The 26,663-nt window shown below is 41.7% G+C and overlaps 1 protein-coding gene across 1 annotated transcript in view; it reads right to left on the bottom strand.

The window, feature by feature from the left end:
* LOC121024024 (probable cation-transporting ATPase 13A4) overlaps positions 1-26,263 on the bottom strand; it is a gene marked incomplete at its 5' end in the record, with an annotated part of 55,944 nt that extends 29,681 nt beyond the window's left edge. Inside the window, 12 exons of the mRNA XM_040466340.1 lie at positions 314-436; positions 1,268-1,428; positions 5,920-6,044; positions 11,488-11,599; positions 12,748-12,901; positions 13,123-13,209; positions 14,837-14,987; positions 18,860-18,921; positions 21,441-21,629; positions 22,235-22,392; positions 23,444-23,614; positions 26,129-26,263. Of these exons, the coding sequence (XP_040322274.1) occupies positions 314-436; positions 1,268-1,428; positions 5,920-6,044; positions 11,488-11,599; positions 12,748-12,901; positions 13,123-13,209; positions 14,837-14,987; positions 18,860-18,921; positions 21,441-21,629; positions 22,235-22,392; positions 23,444-23,614; positions 26,129-26,263 (1,628 nt within the window). The remainder of the gene's footprint in view (positions 1-313; positions 437-1,267; positions 1,429-5,919; positions 6,045-11,487; positions 11,600-12,747; positions 12,902-13,122; positions 13,210-14,836; positions 14,988-18,859; positions 18,922-21,440; positions 21,630-22,234; positions 22,393-23,443; positions 23,615-26,128) is intronic.
* Positions 26,264-26,663: the final 400 nt, after the last annotated feature.

The following is a 26,663-nucleotide window of genomic DNA, read 5'->3' as shown; positions in this document are numbered from 1 at the left end:
TCTATAATTGGTGGATTTCCCTTCACCGTTAGACCCCTCACCATGGCAGTATGAAGACAGCCACCCAAAAGCAATCCTTGTGACTTGAGATGCTCCTAATACTTTATTTCTCTAGATGGTGAGAAATGGGCTAATCAAATTTACTAATTTTAAACTTATCTAGAAATGAGACAACAAAATGTTTTTGCCCCTTTATGACATATTCAATAGGTATTTCTTACCTACTTAAAAGTTTGAAATTACTTATGAACATGCTCTGTAAGTGACTTCATTGGCATCTTTACTGGGAGACTGATACCCTCTTAGAACTTACCTTTGGGAGTAGGCTGCTGAAATGTTGACTTATAACCTGAAAGGATTTTCCACTTAAGGCAAAATGGTAACTTCCCTCTCTGCCATGATCAGAGACTTCTTCCTTGATATTAATGTAATTATCCTGCAAAAGCAAAACACAAGTTATTTTAGACACTTGATAGAGTGGTAAAGGACCACAAGTATATCAGAGAGAGGCAGTGACGACTGGCCTCTCTCTTTAAGAGAGACTGGGGTCTCTCTTTAAGAGTCACACTCCAGCACCAATTCCTCAGAGAAACACTTTGTCTTTGCTGGATCAATCTTTGCACATCACAGCCTCTAGTGAATAGGAGAATAACACTCCTGTCCTGTTCTCATCCTGATTTGATCTTGGTGAGTCCCAGAGAAGAGCACATTTCACACATTTCAAGTGTAAAATACAAAGCACTACACCTTAACAAATCTCTCCCTGAAGTGAGAACTTACCATTTTTTTTTCTTACAGAATTGATATTGTTCCACAAGGACACAATAGAGATAGGATACTGAATGATTGGGACTACATGGATAAAACTTTTTTTTCCCAGCCCAAAGACATAGTCTAATTTTCCAATGTGCACAGCAGTTTCTCTCCCAGGGACTAAATCTCCTTAGGACCCAGTGGGATGGTTAGCAAGCAAGAGGAGGACGAGAAATTAGATTCACAGTCCCCCTTACTACATTTTTTTCTCCCATAGGGCCAACAACATTATTACACTTAAAATAATGGATCCTTTCCAGGACCCACGACGGCACTATACATTAAGGCTCAGTAGGAACAGTATGAGAAATGGATATGAGTTCTTTGAACTGCATATGTGTTAGACATTTGGGGAAATATGTTGACCCGAGGTCACCTGTACATCTCTGCCAGTCAAAGCTGCTCAGAAGCCAACACTATGAGTCAAGTTAGATAAGTCTGTTTTTAGGTGTACCTGATTGCTGTATGCAATGGACTTCTCTTCTACTAATTTCCAAGATATAGATGCTGATGAGGACCCAGTGATTTCATTCGCTTCAATCAGAATGACTTGTTGGCTTTCAGAAACCATTCCAGACTTTCTGGCCACTGTTATTGCGGTCTGAAGATTGTCACCTATAAGAAAGGAAGGGTATAGCAAGGTGAGGTTGAAAAGATAGAACCAATTCATGCAGGGCCTGGAAAACTAGGGTAAGGAGTCCAGAATTTATTTTAGGTGTGAAAAGAAATAATTTCTAAGTCTCTCTCATGCTGATTCTCCATGAATCCATGATCCCTTTCGTGATTCTTATTGCTTTTTATCTGGTTACTCATAACCCACCAATTTTTCCAGAGAATGGAAAGAAAAAACAAAAAGGCAAAATTCAAATCTATTTCCATCATTTTTCAGCTTGGTAAACATTTATCAAAACCCTACTGATTTAATATAGTACCAGGTGGTTCCACTTTCAGCCAAATTGGAATAAGACCGCTAAAATCTATCTCTCCCACTGATTACAATGGGAAACTATGGGAAAAATACAAAAAGCAACTATCTGAGGACTTTGAAAAGTAAACAAAAGCAGGTAGAATGTGGAAGGCAGTCAAATTTGGAGAAATAATCTACAAGGTGGTGATATTCTTGGTTTTATTTTTTTCTCTCACATGTGTGACCTGAGTGTGAACCCCAGTCCCAGCGCTGTGAAGGATGCTAAATACAACTCCAAGAGAAACTTAGTCTTTCTGACCAGAGAAACTAGAAAAAGAAAAAGCCTGAAGGCTGAAGAACTATGGGGCAGACCCTGGAAAGGAGACAGCTAGACAACCAGACTAACTTACTGGGTGAACTCAACCCAGAGCTGTGAATGTGCAGAACAAACCCAGGGAAGGAGAGTAGAAGCCTCAAGAATTGAACTATGATATGAATCACCTCCCATGTCCTAGAGTTTTGCTTGCTCAAACAAACAAAAATCACCCTCACCATTCTCCAGGGGATTTTAACAAGATCCGAAATCTCACACTATAATATTTTAAATGTTCAAGAAAGTCAACATACAAAACACCTGGAAAATGTGGTCAATTCTCAAGAAAAGAAAAGACAATCAACCATTGCTTGTACCAGGATGACCCAGATGCTAGAATTACCAATGTTCTTAAAGCAGCTGTTATAAGCTTCCTCCATGAGGTAAAGGTTACCACTCTTAAAATAAATGACAAGATAGAAGTTCTTAAGAGAAAAAAAATATATATGCTCTATAAATAAGAACCAAATGACCGCTTTAGAATTGAACAATATAATAACTGAAATAAAAAATTCCCTGGATGCTCTCAAAAGCCGAATAGAGGTGACAGGAGAAGGAGGCAGTGAATTTGAAGATAGGTAAGTAGAAATTATACAATCTGAAAAACGGAGAGAAAATTAAAAAAACAAAAGAACAGGGACTGGAGAATGACAACAGTCATGTGATTAGAGTCCAGGAAGGAAAGGAGAAAGGAATCAAAACAGGAAAAAATATTTTGAAGACATAAAGCAGAGAAGCTCCCAGATACGGTAAAAGATTTAAATTCATAGATTTAAGAAGCCCAGCGAATCCCAGTAAGATAAACTCAATGAGAACCATACCCAGAAACATTACAATCAAACTTCTAAAAACAAAGATAAAGAAAATACCTTAGAAACGGCAAGAGAAAATAATACATTATATATTAGGGAACGATTATTCAAATTATTACAGATTTGTCATCAAAAAACATGGAGGCAAAATGACAGTGAAATATCTTTGAAGTGCTGAAGAAAGAACTGTGAAGCTCTGAAAGTACCCTTCAGAAAGGAAGGAGAGATAAGACATTCTTAGAAGAAGGGAAACTAAGATAATTTGTTGCTAGCAGACATACTCAAAAAGAAATGCTAACAGTTCTTTACGCTGAAAGGAAAGGACACCAGAGGGAAACTTCTAACATTAGGAATAAAAACATAGCAACAGAAATAATGAAGATCTGGGTAAATATAAAAGTCTATTTTTCTTCCATTTGTGTGTAACTCGTGCCTATTGAAAGTGAAAACCTTAACATGGTATGGTGGGGTTTTCATTGTCACATACGCGACAACCATAACATAAAGGAGAGAAGGCAAAGGACGTTCATGGTTGTAAGCCTTCTTGACAGGGTAGGTACAGATGTGATTCCTAGAGCAACCACTGAACAATAAATAACATCTGACTGCCTATCCCTAAATGGCTTTCTTCAGGTCTCTACCAAAGTACATATGAGGAAGCCCAGAAGAGCTAACGGTGGGCAGGAGTTTCTCTACCCTGAGGCCAGAGCCCTGAGAGCTAAGAAGTGTCCACAATGCCTCAGCAGGTCACCAATAGTTGGGCTGCTTTGCAGCACAGGACACTTTTGCCATCCACTACCTGAGAAGTTCCATGCCTGAGCCTCAGTCATCTGACAGAGAATATAACAACCTATTTTAGAAGTCTCAGAAGCTAGACAGGAAAATATCAGGCAGAACAACCAGAACAACACATGACAGACAACATAGAGCAGTTGTTGGAGATTGATAAAACCTGCAGTAACTCCGGGAGCCTTGCGGGGCTCAATCTGTTAAGCGTCCGACTTCATCTCGGGTCATGAGCTCACCACGGTTTGTGGGTTCAAGCCCTACCTCAGGCTCTGTGCTGATAGCTCAGAGCCTGGAGCCGGTTTCAGATTCTGTGTTTCCCTCACTCTCTGACCCTCCCACGCCTGTTTGCATGCACTCTTTCTCTCTCTTTCAAAAATAAATACACATTAAAGAAAAAAGCTTTGCATTATCTCATTACAAATAATAAGTGCACTTAAGAAAACTCAAATGTAGCCCTTCTCCTCTAATGCCCCCCCCCCTTAAAAAGGTTTTCTAGAGCTATTACCACCCCAAAACGTGATTTCAGATCTCAACATTAAGAGGTAATTTGAAGGACATAATGGTCATCTTGGAACCTGAGTTTATGGTTTGGAAAAACTGGATGCAAAAAAAATCTTAAACCATGGAGGCAAATTATACAAATATGAGAATAACAAGAAAAAAGATAAGAGACAGAGAAGATAAATCCAGAAAGCCTATCATGTGAATAACAGAAATTCCAGAAAGGAAAAAGGAAGAGACAGAGCAAAGGCCATAATTAAATGAACAATAGAAGAACTTTCCCTGACAGGAAGAAGATAGATTAAAAGTGTTTACTTTTAATTAATTAATGAAATCAATGGGACAAAAAAGACAAACATATAGACATACTCTGGTAGTATTTGTAAACTCCAAAGTTGAAGAAAAGGACAGTATACAGAAGAGAACAAATTACCTATAGTGGACTGGAATTGGACTTGTAATAACACCTAGAGATCATTAAGGAAAAAACAGGACTCTAACCCCCAAATCCTACACCCAGACAAGAGGGCATTCACCTGTCAGAGCCAAGAAAGATACTCCAGGGTATGTAAGAAATTAGAGAGCATAACATCCTTCTATCCTATCCAAGGACAAACCTTGAGAAGAAAAATTTAACCCAGCAAGCAAAGAAACAGAACAGAAATTCCAATATGAATGAAGAAGTGAAGAAGCGGGGTACAGAGTGATGCGTCCTTATTTCTACCTAAATCCCAATACTAAGGATAGATTATGGAAATGTGTAAAATAAGTGCTAAATAAAGATTTTTGAAACAGACGGGTCATGATGTAAGGGCAATTCTAAGTAGTAAATTAGCTCAGCAATACCTACAAGTTGGATTGAGGGACTAAAAAGGAAGAAGGTAAAAGGGACCCCTAAGTCTCTTGTATTGTGGGGGTAGAATGGGAGATGGGAGGTACAGAGGAGAAAGTAGAAGTATCCTAGAGCTTCCCACAGTGAAGCTGGATTCAGGGGAAATGGGCTGGGGAATAAGGGCTCTGGTGGGGAAATAGTGTACCTTGGCGACACAACTATCAGAGTTCAATGCACCTGACTGGAAAGCAGGGAAAGAAAGGCGCACACTTAAATTTGAACACATGAAGAAATGATCTATTCTCTACTAAGAAGCATTCATTAAGAAATTTCACACACTTTTCTTGCATGATCCTTTCTCACCCCTCCCTTGATTTGGGGTTTGAGAGAAGCACAGGGGACAGTTTTTTGTTTTTGTGTTTGTTTTTGTTTTTGTTTTTGTTTTTTTGCCACCAGAATAATAAATGGGCCTTCAGGGTAGTTTACACACCATGCTGACTAAGCATTTCTCTTCCTACTAACATTTAACAAAAATTGTCATCTGTGCCTGACCCACGTCTTCTTGTCAGTCAGGGGTTATTTCAAATGGCCTTTCTCAGAGAGGACACCGCATATAAAGTAGCCAGTTAAGACATCACCCTGTTTTGTTTTATGTACCTCATAACTCTTATTGCCAGCTGCTTGTTTGATCAACTGATTGATTTTTCTATCTCATCCCACCTGAATAGAAACTTGGTGAGAGCAGTAATTTTGCCTTTTCTGTTGCAGATCTCCAACACCGAGAATGGTGTCCCACCCACAGTAGGTAGTCAACAGTCTTTGTGAAATGAATGGATCTTGTCTATTTCCACATCAAATTCTTTCTGTTTCCATGTACAACTTTGTTATATACCTGTGATCATTACAGTCCTTATCCGCGCAGAGATGAGCTCTTCCAGAACTGGTTTTGTTTCTTCTTTCAACCGATTCTCCAAGATGAGCAATCCCAGAAATATCAGGTTTGATTCTACTTTGTCCCTGGAAACATATATATAATTGAACAGAAATAACACAATATGGGGGCACCCGGGTGGCTCAGTCAAACATCCGACTCTGGACTTTGGCTCAAGTCATTATCTCATGGTTCATGAGATTGAGCCCCACGTTGGGCTCCACACTGTTGGCATGGAACCTGCTTGGGATTCTTTCCCTCCCTTTCTGTCACCCTCTCCTCTGCTGGTTCTTTCTTTCTCTCAAAATAAATAAATTAAAAAAAAAGAAATAGCACAATGTGGTCTTTCTTAGGGGAAGCAAAACCAAAACAAATGCAAATATGATCCTATCAGAAGTGGTTCCCATTCACCCACTTAAGGACCATTCCTTAAACACCGACTATGTGCCAGTAAATATGCAGAAAGAAGACAGGAAGGGACATGAAGGATACTGAGACATTTGCTCTGACTGAATCAATTGGAAGAGAGAGTATTTATTAAACAAAAGATTTGCTTTAACCTTCCTAGAGAATGAACTAAATGACCCCAAGTCTTCTTTCTGCTGTGGCTAGTCTGGTTTCCAACACCTCACTTGTTAGCAACCCCCAGAGAGGTATTCTAGAATGGAAACATGAAAAGTAAGTGAGACTCAAGAACAATAAAACAAAATGCTAGTCTCTCCTGAATCCAAGCCTATAAGCAATATTATTTTAGCCCCAGGAGTTCTCAGACTCAAAAAACAGCCCCTCTTTTATTTTTATTTATGTATTTATTTAGTTTATTTATTTTGAGAGAGACAGCACAAGTGGGGCGGTAGGGGGTGGGGGAGAGGAGAGAGAGAGGACCCCAAGCAGGCTCTGCACTGCCAATGCAGAGCCTGATGTGGGACTCAAACTCACAAACTTTGAGATCATGATCGAGCCAAAACCAAGAGTCAGATGCTTAACCAACTGAGCCACCCAGGCATCCCAAAAGAGCCCCTATGTTAAAGCCAAGCTCCTCCCTCTCTTCCTCCCTCAGCGGAGAGCATCGTTCTTCTGCCTATAGTATGAATGTTTCTGGAAAGAAGAGGGGCTTCTGAGGCTCCCGTCCACCTCAGTAAAATTTCCAAGACATTCCACAGGATTAAGTGCAGGGAAGTGTATCTGGGGTTGGAGCTCCAAAAATTCTGCCATGATTCATTTATCTGAGACCCAGTCACCTCTAGCAGACACAAGAGCAACATACCAGCATTGCCTAATTCTGTCTGAAATATGGGTGAAAGCAGCACCCAGCAGGACCCAGCTTGCCCTACTTGCCACAGGCGTCTCAGACCTGGGTCTCGTGTCAGCCAGCGGCATCAACTAGAGTTAGTCATGCTTCTAGGACCCTGCTAACACCTCCACCAGAGCGGTCAGAAGTGGGCACAGTTTGCACTACTCGCCCCAGGCATTCCCCAGTCTTCTGAACCTGGCATTGAAATCTCTCCATAATCTGGTTCCAAACTATCTCTCCAGCTTTACCTATCACTAAATTCTTCACCTACCCTACCCTCCTGACAAGGTGGACCAGCCACCATGGCTATGTTCTGTACTCAACCATCTCTAAACATTTGCTCTGAACTGCCAGGAGACATTCTTTCTTACTTCACGGAAAAGGTTGTAAGTTCACCATGATCTGCCATTGAAGAAACCCTGCCTGTTTTTATTCCGAGGCCCAATTCACAGGCCCGTCCCCATAAAAACCTTCCCATGGGGGTTAATATAATTGCTCCCTCAGGATCTTACCTCTAGCTCAGCGTAGCACACATTTTGTTTGTTTATATACCTCTTGCCATTCTTTGTTATCTGATCTGTCTCAACAACCTGAGGGCAAGCCTGCCTAGTTCAGAGACAGGCTCAACAACACGTGCGCGGTGCCCAACAGAGGAAGTGCTCAGCCAGGGTTCCCTTAGTTGAAATGCTTTGATGCCTGATGTGACCTTTTTTTTTTTCTCTTTGACAAGCAGCCGAGGAAAATGTATTTTCTCTTTCAGAAATTCTGCTGCCAGAAGAGTTTTTATGGAAAGCAAAGCCAGTCAGTCTGTCAAGTGAATGACCATTTACTGAATACCTAAATGAGGGCAAGGAACAGGGCTAAGGAGAAGGGGGAGAGAATGTACAGAAACTATAGTAGCCCCTAATTCTGGGGGTTTCACATTTAACCAGGAGGAAAAGATTAGACTTGATTGCCTCGTTTGTATGGAAGGCTGGGAAAAGTACCAAGAGGTACAAATAATGGTCCTATGGAGTCAGAGAGGAAGGTGTAATCATTGCTGGGTACAGTGATTGGAGAAACTTTCCTGGAACAGGGGATATTTGCACTGCTCTTTGAAGGATAACTTAGTTGATGACTGAATGAGGTCCTCCAAACTTTCTAGTGGCCCTCGTATCCAAACCTCAGGCTTTGGCTATTTTCAGAGATATGACATAAGCCAACCACAAGGTACCAGGTTGGGTCAAGAAAATGGCCACAGAGTCAGCCATCTGATGTAGTCTGCAGTCTATCCCGGCACTCATGTTTCTGGTTCCCCCGGCACATGGCCTTCTTAGGGTTCCATGCACAGTAATCAGGATATTAACTAGTTCTTAACCCAGATCTGCCACTACCTTTGCTGTGTGACCATGGGCAAATCACTTTCTCTGTCTGGTAATCTACTTCTTCTTTTGTAAAAGAAGGTAGTAAAACTAATGGATCTCCAAGATCTCTTCTAGCCCTAACACTACATGATTCTTTTTTTCATGAGTTTCAATATAAATCAAGAAGTAGAGAAGAAGTGGTCTCTTGAGGGATCTGAAGCTCTGCAACCTGGAATAGTGAGCTACTTTTTCCTGCTTCCTGAACAGACAGTATATCTCCTCCTGACGCATCTAAAAATAATCAAGAATGGGGAATGTGATGCAAAGGGGATATTGTCATCCATGAGATTACATTTCCTGTCCTTGGAATCCAGGCTGTTTTTAAAGGTTGAAATATGCAAAAAGTGGGCTGAGAACCCTCAAAGAAATTATGGTATCAGGGTTGGAAGCACTCTGCACGCGTGCACGCACACACACACACACACACGCACACCCTAGAAAAAATTTTCTGCTCTAATTAGGGATTAGCAAAGTTTAGGTAAATTAATTAAGCTAGGAGTAGATGTATGGTGATGTGGCTTTAGCACAGGAGGGGCAAATTGACAACCTAAGATTAGATCCTATTGGATCCTATAAGGGTTTAGATCTTGCCAGACTTTGAAACGTTGGAATTTCAATGCTGTTAGCCCAGGCATGTACTCTCCTGGGTGCCACAGCCCTCACAATTCCCTATTGGTTATCCGTCTTCACCATTAGTGCTTTGTTATATGCACCAGCTCAAAAATCATGAGTTTGAAACTGGTAGATATGCAACTATTTATTATAATCATCAGAAATAGCAGCCTAATAGCCAGAGTCTTAATATATATCTGTCAATGGGTTCCCAAGAAACAAAGTTCCATTCCCAATTCTGCCACAACCTGACCCCAAGTTTGTTTGTTTCTTTCTTTCTTTCAAATGTGAGATCCAGTCTCAAAGTTCACACTCTTAGTTCTCTGACTTGAGTAACTTTAATGGCCCAAGTCAATTAAATTACAACAAATACCCAGAGTTGTAATAGCCCGAGTTTTAAGGATCAATCTAAGCCGGCCTCAGGACTCCAATACTCAGTAATCTTTGATGAGCCATTTCCCCCTCTGGACCCCACTATCCATTCACGAAGTGACAGAGTTGGACCCTGTTGGTGGTTTTCAGCAGGAGAGGCGCTGCCTCTAGAAGGCATTTTGGAAACCTTGTAGGCATCCAAGCAAGATTTCCTGCAATGACCAATGCACCATGAAGAATTCCCCTGCATCTCACATGCCTCTTGAATATTTTACAGGTCATCCATTCATGGACATTAAAAAATCATTTATACTTTCAGTACTGGCTTATACTGTTTATAATGTACTATTATTATACTATATGGTATACTGTGTTATTATAGCATATCTAATACTACTAATATTATATTAAACAAATATAAATTGTTATACTTCCCCCGTGCTGTGTTTTACATATAAACACAAAGTATTTTTTGCACACTTTTGATATTCTATTGAATTTTTCAGAAATGTAACTGCCATGTAAAGTGAGAAGAGATTGTACTGTTTGATTCAGTTTTACCAAGTGTTTGTAACCATTTCAGAGTCACCTCGCTGACAGCAAGCAAGACTGCTGGCAGTATTTGCAACTCCGATATGTAAATGCACCTGTATCAGTCTGCACAGTGATTCCGCACACAGGGGCAAGCAACATATCGTTTCATTTAGATTTAGTGGAGTCAGCTGAGCATTCACTGAAATATGACTTTTTGTCATGAATTGCACGTTTGCTTCTATGTTTACTATATAACAGGGCATGGTCTTTATTTCTTTTTTTTTTATTTTTATTTATTTATTTATTTTACATTTTTATTTATTTTTGAGAGACAGAGAGAGACAGAGTATGAGTCAGTGAGGGCCAGAAAGAGAGGGAGACACAGAATCCGAAGCAGGCCCCAGGCTCCGAGCTGTCAGCACAGAGTCCGATGCGGGGCTTGAACCCACAAACCGTGAGATCATGACCTGAGCCGAAGTTGGACACCCAACCAACTGAGCCACTCAGACGCCCCAATTTTTATAGAAAATACGTGCCGATCAAATTACATATGAATTTTATTTTAAAGGAAGTGGTACAAAATATAATGACAATAGGAGTGTTGAATCTGATAGGCTTGAACACAAGTATGTTAGACCTCCCAAATTCAAGATCCAAAATAACAAAGTAAGTCCTGATTATCTCCACAGCAGTGTTACCCCCAGAAGCTGACACGGAGGTCAGCATTGGTATTGGACATGGCAGTGAAGGTGAAATAAACAAGGTAGCCTATAAATGGTGGAAAATACAACAACACATTTGAGCGCATAAATACTTGAGTCCATTTTAGTTTTTAGGCACCTCTTTTACATCTCAAAACTACCTCCTGAATGGCTCTTCTGATTCTGTGTAAGTCTAAGCTCTGTTCATTTGTTTCATTAAGTTGCAAATTTATCAATTGTTTTTCAGACAGATGTTATGTTTTCTAGCAACTAATTTGCTAACTCTAACAAAAAATGAGCTACTTGTATTTGTTTCAAAACGGGGTCGTCACCACCATTTCAAACTCTCTGAAACGTTGGTTAATTTCCTATGTCTATTTTTACAAAGCTGTACAATGATGTCCTATTTTATAGTTTATACAGTTTTTTCTCAGAAATTCTCCCACTGTTCACATCAGCTTTGTGGCTGAGGCAGGACAGGGATGACTATATCCCTGTTTACCAAGTTCAGAGACATTTTATGCACACCAATCCAGCAAGCTGTGTTGTTCAGTCCACCGCCCAGTCCACTGCCCAGCAACCCATTCTGCTTTATCAAATCCTCCCTACTTACCTGGTGAAGGCAGTGGTGTGATGATCCATTTCTAGCTTCTTGTAGGCCAGTGCTATGACCCGGAAGCCCTGTGTCGTGTAAATCTGAAGTTCACTAACAAAACTAGTTGGTACTGTTCAGAAAATAAGGCAAGATTAGTATGCAACATTTATTCCGCTGGTACCGGTGGACAAATTCTTAACAAACAGATCCAACTCTTTCCCAAGAAAACACACCTCGTAAAAGATACACAAATAAGTCAGTGAGAACCCTAGATGTAATTATACTGTCAGGGTTGGGATCCAGTGAAGCTGAAATGAGAAAAAAGCAGGACAAAAAAAGAAAAAAGAAAAAAAGATGGGAAACGTGTGTAATTCTTTTTTCTCCAGTTTGACCAGCAAGCATTCATTGAGAGTCTACTTACCATGTATGTGTCAGATATTGGCTCTACAGAGACTGAACGGCAGACCCTGCTTTAAAGATCTCTGTCGGGTTAGTAACAACCAGTGGAATGAGATCATTGCCAGTGTAATGAGATCTAAGCAATTGCTGTGTGCTATAGAAACATTTCGAGGTGCTTGTATCATACTGGCGGGAAGTGGGTAGATGAAGGAAGGGAAAGGCATTTCGGCCAAGGGAGCATCATATGCTCAAACATAGAGACACAAGACAGCAAGACTTGAGTAGTGAGTTCAGCTCGGGGGAAGCATGAGGAGAGAGGATAGGAGTGGCAAGGCATATCTGGAAAGTGTGATAGGATCCAGATCATGAAGGACTTATGTGTGATCCTAAAGGAGTCTGAGACTATCCTGGAACCTATGGGAAGTGACCGGAAGAATAGCAGCAAGAAAGTGACAACACGGTTATACTATGTGGTGGAAAAACCTATCTGGCCACAGTATGAAGGGTGAATCAGAGTAGGGGAACCTGGGACCAGGATTCACCAAACATTGAAGTGATCCAGGGGAAAGGTGATGAGGGTCTGGGTGGATGGAATGAGAGGGCCATGGGTTAGCAATTGATAAAATAGAGGCTCTGAAAGAGAGGGAGGAATCAGGGCCGAGTCCTAAATTGGGAGTAGCGGCAGAAATTCGTAATACCATTCACCAAGATGGAAAAGACAGGAAGTGAGAAAGAGAAGTATTGAGTTTGGGATGCCAGTTGGGTTACCGAATTGGCAACGGCCAGTAGGCAATTAAATTTATAGATCATGTGCTGATGGGACACATTTGGGCTGGAAATAACAGATCCGTCTGTTGAATCACAAGTCTATTCGCTTACCTGTCTCAGGTTGGCAAAAGCTGGCCACCCTTTCCGGTGCACCTTTCATGAATGCCAGCCGGTCACCCCCCATCTCTTGGACAATGACTGTCATCCTCTGCAGTGCTGATGAGAATGGGAACAGATGCAGGATTGCAATTCCTTCCACCGGGACCTGGTTGAGGGAGGGGGAATGGAGAGGGACATACCAACATAGCTTCTAGCTAGTCAGAGTTCACTACTCCCTCAATTCTTATTTTAGCAAATACGGGAAGCAAGGTCTTAGCAATTTTCACCTATGGAATTCAAAGAAGACACGTCTGTCTTCAAAATTTTCCCTTCAAAAATTTCCCTTTGAGTCTGGGCATTTGGGGGCGGATAGCAGGCAAGGCTTACCTGGCTGGCTGTTTTGCAGGGCTTAACCACCATGGCATGTGCTGGCACTCCCTTGATGTGGAAATCGTCCCCAGAAACCGCCATCTCCTGTTTCACAAATGGGATATTTCTTTGTAGAGATTTAGTTCTTATTCGTCCACTGATACCACGCTCAAACCCCCTCTTTGAGAAAATCCTCAGGCCACCTTGATGTATTCTCAGTGTCACCTCCCTCATTCAGATGGAGGTGAACCAGACTTATTTCGCCACGGGGCCGGGGTGGGGGGGGGGCTCCGAGTGCATTGGAAATGCCACAGAACTTGCAAGGCAGACACCTCTGAATTATTCATGCAATTTATCCTGCTTTCTCTGTTGGAATGTGCTGCATAAAGGTTCATTCTCCGCTTCTGAAAAGCTTAACTTGAAAATAGTGAGCATGAAGAGGCAGGCTTGTGTGAGGCAAGCACCATACTGTCTTTGTTTTCCCGGAGTTCGACACTGTTCCCACCCTTCCTTCTCTGTCTAATTTGAATCGATAGTCCTCAGGGCCAGGCAGGGCAGGGACTGTGATGTACGTGGCTAGTGTTCAGTAAACGCTCAGTAATTGGTGTAATAATAACCCTAAATTATAGTCAAAGGAACCTTTTACCCAAAGATGTCAAAATGCTTTGTAATCATATCATCCAACAGCTGAAAAAAATCTCAGAAAGGAAATTGTAATTCCTACTTATACAGAAAAACAGTAACCCAGAAGAAATGGGGGGACTGGCAGAATGACATCAGACTGCTACAGAGCCATATCCCACTAGCGCTGGAAGGGACCCTAGAGACTGTCTCCTTTAGCAGGGTAGCACGCGGGGATCACTGAGGCCTAGAACTGCACAGGGCTTGCGGGAGTAGGAGTGGGCTTGTGGCGAGCGTTTCCTGTACTACACAGGGTCTATCTTCTATGTCAACCACAGCAACTCCAACTGTTGGTTTTTTAATAGAATGTTTCTGAATAGGTTTCCTTTGGAGAAAAGATTCCAGCTCTGTTATTTCATTTTGTTTGCTTGTTTTATATGAACACTGCTGATCTAATGCAAACCCTTTTGCTTTAAGGTCATGGGAGCCAACACTTTAACAAGAGGGATGCCTTCACAGGGTCAAGCAGTCAGAGCAGAGCCAAATCTGGAACCGGGAAACCAGAGACCTGGTCCTGAACTATAAATTTTGCTCTTAAATCTACTGCAAAATCTCAACAAAGCTCTTTCACGGTTTCCCTTTTTATTTCTTCCAGTCTTAGAAACAAAGTCAATATTCAATTAATAGGAATAAAACTTTTGGTAACAATGAGTTATCCTAAGCATTGGAGACAGTGCTGTTTCTTAATCCCCATGTTCTAGAAAACTTTACAGCCAGACATTGCTCAAAAGTTGGAAAAAATTATACAGCAATTATGTTGTCTCAAGAGTTGGAAGATATAGAATAATTGTATAAATATGGTTAACCGACAATGTCCCAGGCACATTATCAGGGATTTGTTTTTAAATGCATCATTCCATTTATCCTCATAATAACTCCACAATGGAGATACTGGTATTAGTTAAATTGTACAGATGAGGAAAACAGACTTAGATTAGTTTGTCCATCACTACTGCATGGACCTCTATATTGAAAGTATTGAATACGATAAAATCTGTGTTGCTCTGGCATTGAAGAAGCTTCTTAGGTTCTCTGCAGAGTGGGATCTTACCCAGGTGGTGGCTTCAAACATCTTGAGATCCAGAGGATCTCCCTGGATGGTCCCATCAAGAAGAATCAGAGAGTGGCAGCTGGCCATGGCCGCACACAGCGGGCCCCATGGCAAAGACCTGCCGGACACAAAGCTGTGGACTTCCTGGAACCTGAAGGAGAAAAGGGAAGGGCCTTCAGTCTATCCATCCATGCTCAAATGGAGCTTGTGGAAGTAAATATCTGTTGAAAAATTACTGCAGCATGCATCTTCTAATGGCATGCATCTTCTAATGGCATGCAAGATGGCATGCATCTTCTAATGCCCCCAAATTAATCATGCTTTTTTTAGCCGTTATTCTTCTATAAATTCAGCAAGCGTGAGAAAGGTGTTTGAGGTTTGTCTCAAACTCTTTCTTTTCCTTGCTCTTTCGCTGGCACTGATTTAATCCCAGAGGTATAGAAAAAACTAGAAGTATCACCCTTAGTTTGAAACACATCCACTACCACCCCAACTACCAGACCACTTCATTTCCAATGCGGTGAGAAGCACAGGCTAGCTCATTGTATGGCTGTGTGTGTATATGTGCATCTCCTTCACTCAACCCTTCGGGGCAGGCATACATTTTTCCATCTTTCTCTCCAACATATCTGATGTTTGGCCCACAGCAGATACTCAACAAATGTATGAGTGAATAAATGAATGAGTTAGTTACTGGAAAACCGAAAGACTTTAATGACAAAGAACTTAAAAAAAAGCATTTTTGAAAAAGACATTGTGTCCCCCTCTTCCATCCTGACATCTAGCGTCCATCATCACCATCATTTTTTTATAGAAAGTAGCCTCGTCTAAAACCTACTGAGGTACAACTCCAATTGTCACATGCAGGGTTCTTTCACTAAGTCAGAGATGAAGTCACCAAGTGTGGCCTCAGGTTCACTAGATGCATGTCCTTTGAAGCCTTGCTGTCATGTCTTACACGTGGAGTACCGTAGGTGGTCCACAAAGCAGCCCATCCTACGTGGGGGACCTCAGAGGGGCAGGTGCTTCCAAGGGGCCAGAGTCTACATGCTCTTGTTTCAGATTTGTGGACCAGCTCAGCTGTGGCCCTATTATCTCTTCTTCCTCTGGGGTTACCGTAGGACCTCTAGCTGTGCCTCCAATGTGCAGTTTCCAGACCTCTCTACCACCCTAATTACTCATTACTGGAAAAGTTTTTATGTGTCACATTTTGTCTTAAAACATGTTCTCCAGGATCAGATTATTTCCCATGATATGGACACTGAATTTCTTTAAATATGGCCTTAGTTTGCTCTAGCCTTTTATTCCTGAAAGCCTCCCCATCACAGAGCTAACTCATAATCCAGGCGTATTTCTTCCTGTCTTCCTCATTCAAGTTTCCCTACAAGTTCAAAAACCTCTTGGCTGATTACTACTGACCCTGTTGATTATATTTATTATTATATATCAGTAGTTCAAGTTGTCTTAGTGGTTTCCAACACGTCCCCCAGTATTTTAGTACACATTAAGCAATCACCAGCAGCGTGATTAACACAGATGCTTAAGCTCACACTGAAAAGCAAACACAGATTAAGGGAAAAAAATCTTATTATTAAGATGGCACACGTATTGTAATTGCTACGTAATTTTGAATATATAATTCTGAGTTCCTGGGGACTGGGCCAAACTCTTGTTTGTATAACAAATAAACTCTCTCTCATCCTTGTCCTTGTATTTTTATTTGAATGTTTATGATTGATCCTGCTCAAGTAGCCCAGGTGGCCTTCTAATGGTTCTTGAAGTATCTGGCACATTGGGCAGGACTTTTTGGAAAAGAATTATTAAAGATGAGCTTACCTTTTACAAGAAGATATTTAATAGTCTGTAAGTCAGATGCTGACTTCTACCTAGTATTGAGTAGGTTTTCTCTGATGTTATCTTTCTTTTCAAATTTTAAATTTCCCTTTTAGGAAGCAAGAGTAGCAGGCTTAATTAATCAATCAATAACTTAAACATTGTATCAATGATTTTATTTCTATTTGACAAGTTACTTTTACTTATTTATTTATTTAATTTTTTAAACATTTATTCATTTTTGAAAGGCAGAGAGAGACAGAGCGCGGACGGGGCAGGCGCAGAGAGAGAGGGAGACACAGAAACAGAAGCAGGCTCCAGGCTCTGAGCTATCAGCACAGAGCCCGAGGCGGGGCTCGAACTCACGGACCGCGAGATCACGACCTGAGTTGAAGTCGGCCGCTTAACCGACTGAGCCACCCAGGCGCCCCTGACAGGTTACTTTTAGAAATAGAAAGTTTTGTGAACAAGAGGATGCCTGAATTCAATAAATGGAAAAGCATTCAAAAGATGGAACATAAAAAAAAAAAAAGGTGGAACATAGTAAGTTCATTTTAATTAAACATTTGCTGGGCACCTATTGTGTGTGCCCATGTGCCTGGTATAGTGCTATGGCACTAGGAACACAAATATAAACAAAAGACCGACCACTCTCAGGATGCTCACGTATTTGAACAAATACATACATTTTTTGTGGAAGCTGAAGTGGAAATATACAAAGATCTATATCTAAATCTAAGTTTGAGACAAAATGAAAAGAACTTGAGAACGTTTAATATTTATAAGAGGTTTCTCCTGTGTACCAAAGTGGTTAGAAGCACTGGGATCTATTTGTTAACCCAGGAAATAGACTTGCTTATAAATAATATTTTCATATGAAACTGTATTACACACATGTAATTAAAATATTTTGTGGATAAATTACAGGTCACCTGCATATAAGTAGAACCACAATGTACCCTTTATGTATTATATGCTTTTGTGATGGAGGATGTGAGGATACCGGGGAAATACTTTCATTAAAAAAAAAAATGTAGGGGCGCCTGGGTGGCGCAGTCGGTTAAGCGTCCGACTTCAGCCAGGTCACGATCTCGCGGTCCGGGAGTTCGAGCCCCGCTTCAAGCTCTGGGCTGAAGGCTCAGAGCCTGGAGCCTGTTTCCGATTCTGTGTCTCCCTCTCTCTCTGCCCCTCCACCGTTCATGCTCTGTCTCTGTCCCAAAAATAAAAATAAACGTTGCAAAAAAAAAAATTAAAAAAAATGTAAAAGTCAGACGGTTCATGTTCTGTTCGCAAGTGGAGGTAGTGACCAGAAAAAGCGGGGGGGCGGGGGGGTGCAATGTCAGACATGCCCACAAGAGGGCCCACAAGAGAGCAATGCAAATCATACCACCCCAAGCTGAAAATTGCCAAAAACCGAGTCTTTTCTGGCCAGAAAGGAGGAGTTGCCCTGCACCCAAAAGGTGGAGTTTCCAAAACTGCAATACCAAGGAAAATGAGTGCATTAGCTACGGGTTCACGGTTGCTGCTCTTCCTGAAACTCACTGTGCACAAGTCAGTGCAGTGTTCTCCTTCCAGGCAAACTGAAAGGCTTCAGTTTGTAGAAGGAATGTTACCTCCCTGAGGGACCGTGTCCTGGTATTCTCCAAATCAGGTACACTGGGTCAACTTCAGGCCCCTCACTAATATGCTGACAGCAAATTACAGTTTTAAGATTTTTTTGCAGGGTGCCTGGGTGGCTTAGTTGGTTAAGCATCTGACTTTGGCTCAGTTCATGATCTCGGGCTCTGTGCTGACAGCTTAGAGCCTGGAGCCTTCTTTGGATTCTGTGTCTCCCTCTCTCTGCCCTTCCCCTGCTCTCTCTCTCTCTCCCTCTCTCCCTCTTGCTTGCTCAAAAATAAATAAACATTAAAAAAAAATGTAAAAATGGTTCTACAAATCACATCTTAGCAAAGACGCGAAACCCCTCTGTCTCCTAGGTTTGCGAGTGGAATGGGGCAGGGGATAGGGTGTAGGGAGCTATGCATGTTTCAGTAAGACTTGGAAGTGCTCCAAAGAGACATTACATGAAGGCACTCTGGCAACCGACTGCTCTGAAGCCAAAATGTCTTCATTATTAATTTTCAGGAGAAAATGCAGAGTATTTTCTCTGGGAAAAGAGAAACTCCAGTGCATTCAGTCCCAGGTACTCACCCACTCCTATCGCAGGGCACGGCTCCCCAGAGATCCAAACCATCCCTTGTTAAGGTGCCTGTCTAAACAGAAACGAGGGCTCGGTTTACTCTGAAGCGACAGCCCCTAAGGTATGTTTTAACAGGAAAATACATGTCACAAACACGTTACTAAAATCAGCACCTCAAGGAAGGACACAGTCAGGTGGGAATCCTGGGGTCCTCGGCAGAAGCTTGGACGGCTCCTACCAGTTGTACCACCAAGCTGGCGATAAAGGAAGAAAACTGTATCTGTCTTACAGACTTCAGAGGCTGGTTGTGAGGATCTAATGGGAAAGTCTTGGTAAGCCTGTAAGAGCTATAAAATGGGTGAGTCCCAGGTTTTACAGCAGAAGATTAAAGTATGTCATCAGAAATAAGTAATGGGAGTAGACTTTTTCCCTGCTCTAAACAGGTGGTTTGCTCTTTTTGACACCTGTTAGGTAAAAGAGGGTGCTTTTTGGTATTTCTCTCCGTACAGGATAATGATGAAGAGCTTGGACTCGTTTAAAACACTAGCTGTATGACCTGGGAGAGTTATTTAATCCCTCTGAACCTCGGAGCCCTTCCCTGTACAATGTGCTTATAATCGGATGAGGTTATTGTGAACTTCAAATTAGATAATACAAATAAAGTGCTTGATTTAATGTCTGACACAGAGTAAGAGCAAATTATGATAATTACCCCTAATTATTACTTATTTTATGCAAATTCATGTCATAATGATTTGTCCCACCCCTGCTTCTTTTGCCAAGTGCAGGGAGAGATGACCCCACAAATAGAACATTCTTCTTTGTTATGCTAATTGGATCACAAAATAATTCAGAAATGCTGGCAAGAGCCATGTTAGCCTTCTGATCGTGGTAGGTCTCGCTGATAGTCCAGTAACCACGTAATATAACTCTGATCCTATTACTTTTCTGTCCTCAAGAACTTCAATGTCCTGTTTAATGGACACAGGGTTTCCATTTGGGAAGATAGAACAATTCTCAAGATGGATGGCGGTGATGATTGCGCAACAATGTAAGCGCACTTAAAGCCACTTAAAGATGGTTAAAACGGTAAATTTTATGGAATGTTCATTTTGCCACAACAAAAGTAAGAAAAAGGAGAACAACTATTGAAAAAGCATAAACAGAACCAAAAACCACTTTCAAAGGTTCGGCACTGCCTGGAAGGTATGTACAAATGTCTTAGCCAGATAGCAAAGGTGTACAAACCTCTCCCATTACTGACGTCTTGCTCTGGTCAAAACCACCGGCTCTATTGCTTTCCTAAGTTCACTCATTTGCCCATATTCACCTGCCTATTATACCCTTGTGTTGTATTAATTTTCTATATATTATGATGATTTGACATCTTAAAAAACCTTTCTAAGGAAAGACTCCATCTCCTGGGCTAGCCAATTCTTAGAGATAGTAAGGGACTCTGCGTGCCTTTGACATGCAAACTAATCATCTACCTGGCCCCTACTCCTCAGGAGGCAATAGTCCTCTGCCTTCATCATCCTGGGGCCAAGGGCCAGAGACCACCCTGCAGCCCAAAGCTCACCCAAATCGTTCAAACTAGCCAGTCATAAGCTGTTTACCCTGCCCTGACTTGCCTTCCCCATAGAGGCCCCAGTAAAGGACCTGGTCTAGGCATTTCCTTAGATCCCTTATCCAAACTTGCCATTCCTCCCATGGCCCACAGGACTGTGCCTTTCCTTACCAGGAAAACTGTAATGTTAAACTTCTTTCAAAGGCATTGACCTCTCTCTGCAGTCACCAATCCCCTTTATAAATGAAGACCTGGACACAAAACAGCCCACCATCCCTGCCTTACCCTCTCACAGCCCCTCCCCTCACTCAGTATAGGCAGACACCAGACCCAAAGAATATATTCAGGAGGAGGTAGAATAAGAGGCTGGTTGGGAATAACTGGCATATAGTCAAGAATAATTTTAAGCAATATACTACAGATGGGAAAATACAGTAAGGATTTGATGGGAGCTTTCCTATAGCCAAGAGCAACTGCCCAAGTAAAATACAGTTAAATAAATTCTTCCCTTTTTTATTCATTCATTATTTATTATGATTAATTATTATTTATTCATCATTATGCATTATTCATTATTATTAATCACTGTTTATTATTATTCATTAATTATTTATTCATTATTAAACCAATAAATATTTATTGGGCACTGACTATAAGCTAGGCAATATTCTTGACCATGGTAGTGGTCAAGCAGGGACCATAGTGAAGGGTTTAAGTTTTGTTCCTTGTATGTGGTTTTGTCTGGGGAGGGACAGAATGCTACCTTAATTAACTGTGTTTTAGAAAATACTAGAGCTGGAAGGACTTTCAAAGACCCGCTTATTCAGTACCTCCTCTCCCTCTTCTAAACCCCAGAATCTGGAAGCTCAAGAGTTGTGCCTTTCCTATATTACACATCCAACCAGAGATAAAAGGAAGGCAGATAACACATCCTGTGTTTCCTGCCCCAGAAAAGTGTGAAGCGCCTCTACCCGATGACAACGATGATAAAAATGGCAATGATAATGAGGGTGAAACACACATACCTTGTCAAAGCAGACAAGGTTTAATTGTCCACATACATTGATCCTCTGGGGGCTGATGCAAAAGATGCCTCTCTTCTTCAGCCTCTTCTGGGCATAGATAATGCCTGTGGTCAGAGCAGCAGGTAGAGCAGGAGGGACCGCAATTGTGATGACATCAAGGGCTTTCTTCACCACCTCCTCTGGAGGCTCCTGGGACATAAAGTCACTCTGCAGCTATTACAGGTAAATCAGTCCTGAAGAGCTTGGTGCATATGACTTTTTTCCTCTTTTTGTTTACTCCCTTAGGTCAGATTCCCAGAAATGATTTGAGTGGGTCAAAAAGTATGCACGGTTTATGGCTCTCATAGATTTTCCAAAGTGCAATGAAACAGTTTGTAATGATTCATTGCTGCTACCAGCAGAGAACAATGTACAAATTTGTCATGGCCTCACCAACATGGGGTATCCAGGTTTTGTTTTCAGCTCCTTATTTAATAACGCCAAAAAGTACGTTACTGGGATAAACATATTCTCAGATCGAAAAGGAAAAAATGGTGTAAGAAGTGTACAAGATGAGAGGCACTGTTGGTAGCTCAGGAAACAGCGTTTTGCCCCTCTAGTTCTGATTGTTATAGTATTACTTGGGGATCAATCTCTCATATTGGCGAACTGTGAGTACATGTGCAGGTATCAGCGTTTGGCTTTGTTTCCCAGGTTTACAAACCATGGCTGAGATTAAGGTTAACACGCAGAGTATAAATTATACCTCCATGAGTGTTACGTGTGCATGTAGTAAAAGAACAAAAGCAACTTACCCCGCTGAGCACATAGACGCACAAAGTATAGATCATCCCAATGGTTGCTGTCCCTACAAGGCACAGGAGGAACCTGATGGCATCCCTGTAAAGCTTAAAATTCATTGGCTTCGGGTACAGAATGGATCTCACGAGGTCCCCTTTTGCAGTGTTGAATCCTGAAGTAACAAACACACAATCCACATTCTTAGGATGACAAATCCTACTACTAGCACGCTTCTAAGCCTCAACATGGCCTTTGTTTTTCTCTAGAGATATTTCAACAGTGCTTAAACCCAAACACAAAGGATAATTGGGAAGACACCTGAGTGCTACAATGGAAATATCTTACTTTTTCAGAGCCTATTCCCTTCTGATCTTTCTTCTCTCTACTTTCAAAATCAATGCGACCCAGAGATAGGAAACCACCACACTGAGATCAGAACACAGCCTTGCCCAGTATAACTTCATTTTAAGGAAATGACTCACACACACACATACACACACACACGTTACTTGAAATTAAACCATAGGACCCAGTAAATACTGATGGACTTAATTTCTAATACTTTTCAGTGTCAAGTTTTCAATTTCTTTTTTAAAAATTTTTTAATGTTTATTTTTGAGACAGAGGGAGACAGAGCACGAGTGGGGGAGGGGCAGAGAGAGAGGGAGACACAGAATCCGAAACAGGCTCCAGGCTCCGAGCTGTTAGCACAGAACCCAATGCGGGGCTCGAACCCAAGAACCGTGAGATCATGACCTGAGCTGAAGTTGGACGCTTAACCGACTGAGCCACCCAGGAGCCCCTCAAGTTTTCAATTTCTAACCCTGGCTAGAAAAAACTTGGGATTTGGGGCTAAAAGATCTAAATTCTAGACCCAGGTCTGTCAGTGACTATGTGATTTTTTTTTTTTTTTAAGTTTGTTCAGATTGTGCTGACCTCAGCCTATTTATGTATGAAGTGGGAACAAGCATCTTTGCTGTGCAGGTTTGATATATAGAGATAGTTTCTAAACTACAAAACACGTTAATAGTAATTATTGTCATCGGTATTTTGTTGACTAAAAGGTATGTGCCATAGTGCAATTCACACTTGAAATATGGAACTTTAATAGGTTTGGCTTGTTATCGAAAGACTATTGCTTACCTAATAGATTTCAGGCACTAGACACACTGAGCAAAAATATTTCATTAAAGTAACAAACCAAAGAAGGGACGCTCACTCACCAGTCTGTAGCACCACCGCCCTCACGGTCCCGGAGCACGCTCCCTTGGCTTGCATAACCTCTGTCCCACAGAAAAGAACATGCCTTTTATAATCGGTTTCACTCTGCGTTTTCCAGGGCATGGAGCTCTCCATCTTGGGCAATGGAGTTTTAGTGACTGGAATACTTTCTCCTATAGAAAACAAACATCTCATTTAAATCACGTATGCACTCACTAGGCATGCGGTGGATGTTTGTTATAAGCCTGCAGGGGGTGGCAGGGACAACCCTAGGTATTAGGGATACAAGGAGATTGTTTTTTAGGAGATTTGTAGTCCCAATAAATAAGAATAATGTGGTATTATAAATACTATAAGTATTGTAACATCCAACACGGACATTAAAGAAGGCTAGAAATAGCCTTGCTAGAATAGCAAGTTGTGAGGTCCAGAATGTGGGGCATGGGGAATGAGGGGCCATGAGACCTGTGCAGGAAACCAAAGCAGGGAGGCCCTAGGTGCACATATTTAAGTGTTTACATGATTTTTGTAGGCATTAGTGGCAGAAGGGAGTAGGGAGATATTTAAGTGTTTTATTCAGGAGAGTAATATCATATTCATGTACAAGAGAGAGAGTACTCTATCTGCAGTACAGGGAATGGATTGAAGTCTGGTGAGGTTGGAAGCTGGACATCCAGATGGAGAGAACAAGGTCTGACTTATGGCAGCAGGCAGTGAGAGTAAAAGGAAGTCCGGGAGCTGAGAAATAAGGTAAGAAGTTACAAAACTTGGGGAGAATTTTATATTGGGAGGTCATAGGAACAGAGAAATTCAAAATGGCTTCTTGGTTTCCAACTTGGGGAAATGAGCAGAGGGTGGCATTAGTCATCAACACAGGGATTATAGGAGGAAGGAAGAGTTGCTTTATGTTCACCATGAGTTGGAGATGTCTTGTGGAATGGCTATGTTGAGACATCTTGCATTTATTTATTTATTTATTTAAGTCTGGAGTTCAAGGGAGAAGCCTAGACCAGAGACATTTAGTCAAAGTTCACCACCTTACAGGCTATGATTAAAGTCACAGGAGATAGAAGATTACTGAGGGACCAAGAGTGAGGATAGAAGGGGATAGGACTAGGACATAGCTCTGAGCACTACCAACAATCAGGAGCAGCATGGGACATGGCGCTATCTTGGACAGTTAGGGAGAAGAGAGTTTTCCAAAGGGAAAGATGGTCAGAATCATCAAAAGCAGCAGAGAGGTCAACAAGAAGAGAAATCTAAGGAATCCATTGGGTTTGGCAATTGGGACATGGGTGACTGCTGCCAGTGACATGGAAGGAGCAGATGGCAGTGGGCTGAAGTGCTAATACAGGGTGGTGAATGACGTTGAGGAAGCAATTAGGGTCTGATCTGTGGAATAAACCTTGTAAAGCCTTCCACTGGCCTTTGAAAAGTGGGCAGTACAAAGTCAGAGATATGTCCCACTGTAGTAGGGCCACTTTTTGCCAGAAGAAAAGTACTTAGCATTGCTGAGGTCCCAGCACTAAAGGAATTTTACAAATCTACGGATTCCTTATATGAAGAAACATGGCCTGCCACGCATTAAAAAAATTGCGGTGGGGGGAGACCATATGCCTGGGTGGCTCAGTCGGTTGAGTGTCTGACTTTGGCTCAGGTCATGATCTCACAGTTCGTGAGTTCGGGCCCCACGTTGGGCTCTGTGCTGACAGCTCAGAGACTGGAGACTGTTTCCGACTCTGTGTCTCCCTCTCTCTCTGCTCCTCCCTGTTCATGCTCTGTGTCTCTCTGTCTCCAAAAATAAATAAACATTAAAAAAACATTTTTTAATAAAAAAATAAAAAAATTTTTTGGTAAAGTTACATAGAAGAAAGATACATGTTCTTGTCTCCATTTCATGCCTTCCTGGTCTGTCCTAGAGAAATGGATTCAATTTTGGCTTCAGTGGGAACCACAGTATGTCAATGTGTCTTCTCAGCCCCCTAGTCCATCTGTGAAAAAAACTTTATGATTCTTCTTTATCTTAGAGAAATGTTGGCACAACATCTCCTCAAATGTGCACTCGTGAGAACTCGAAGCACTGTGATCTCAAGGTCTCTTCTCTCTGGACCTCAGCTTCCATATCCATGAGATGCAGTGACCTCTAAGGTCCCTCCCTGCTCTAGCAGCATACTACTTAAAAATGAAATTCAATTAGTCCTAAAGTCCCAGTGTGTTTTCAGGCAGCAGATGTGTGACAAATCCTTTGTCGTGAACCTTTTCACGTATTCAAGCCAAGGCAGGGAAGAGCTTGGACTTGACCTTCTGGGTTTCAGGATGTCATCAATAGCTTTCACATCTTCCAAGTTTATCAAAAGATATAATTTATATGAAAATGCTGAACATAAAAGTCACAGATGATTTGAAATGTCTAATGATCTCTACAGTCTTCTAAGGTAAAGCGACAGGGTTGCAATAACCTTTGTTCAAGAAGAAAATGCTAAGCACTCAGAAAATTACAACTGTATCAAACTTAGGACCCAGAAAGCAGCTTTAATTTGAACTCTCCCATCCAGAGCAGGACAGTCAAGTGAGAATTGTGGGAGTGTAATATCCCACAGCAAGCCCCAGCTTTGCCACGGTTGTTCTGATAGAGAAGGAACCTGGGAGAGCTTGCCAAGGCTGTAAGTCGTGAGACAGAACCGTACCTGTCAGCATGCCTTCATCTACCACACAGCTGCCATCAATCAGGATGGCATCGCATGGCATTTGCACTTTGTTCCCCGTCAAAATTAATAGATCTCCGGGTACCAGGAAGCGTGATTCCAGCTCTTGGACTCCAGCTGAAAGTGTGAGATGGCAGAGTCAAGTCAGATTTTTTTCTCACAACAATGTAGTCCAACATCTAGCTCAATTGGAAATCAATGAAAAAGCAACGTGGATGGAACTGGAGGGTATTTTGCTCAGCGAAATGTCAGGCAGAGAAAGACAGATATCATGTTTTCACTCATAGGTGGAATATGAGAAACTTAACAGAAGACCGTGGGGGAAGGGAAGGGGAAAAATAGTTTCAAACAGTGAGAGAGGCAAACCATAAGGGACTCTTAAATACAGAGAACAAACTGAGGGTTGATGGGGGGTAGGGGAGAGGGGAAGTGGGTGATAAGCATTGAGAAGGGCATTTGTTGGAATGGGCTGGGTGTTGTATGTAAGCAATGAATCGTGGGAATCTACTTCTGAAGC

This window comes from Herpailurus yagouaroundi, unplaced genomic scaffold (genome assembly GCF_014898765.1).
Source record: "Herpailurus yagouaroundi ecotype Mexico unplaced genomic scaffold, PumYag 571, whole genome shotgun sequence".
NCBI classification, from domain to species: Eukaryota; Metazoa; Chordata; class Mammalia; order Carnivora; family Felidae; genus Herpailurus; species Herpailurus yagouaroundi.
This window is presented reverse-complemented; position numbering and strand designations above follow the sequence as displayed.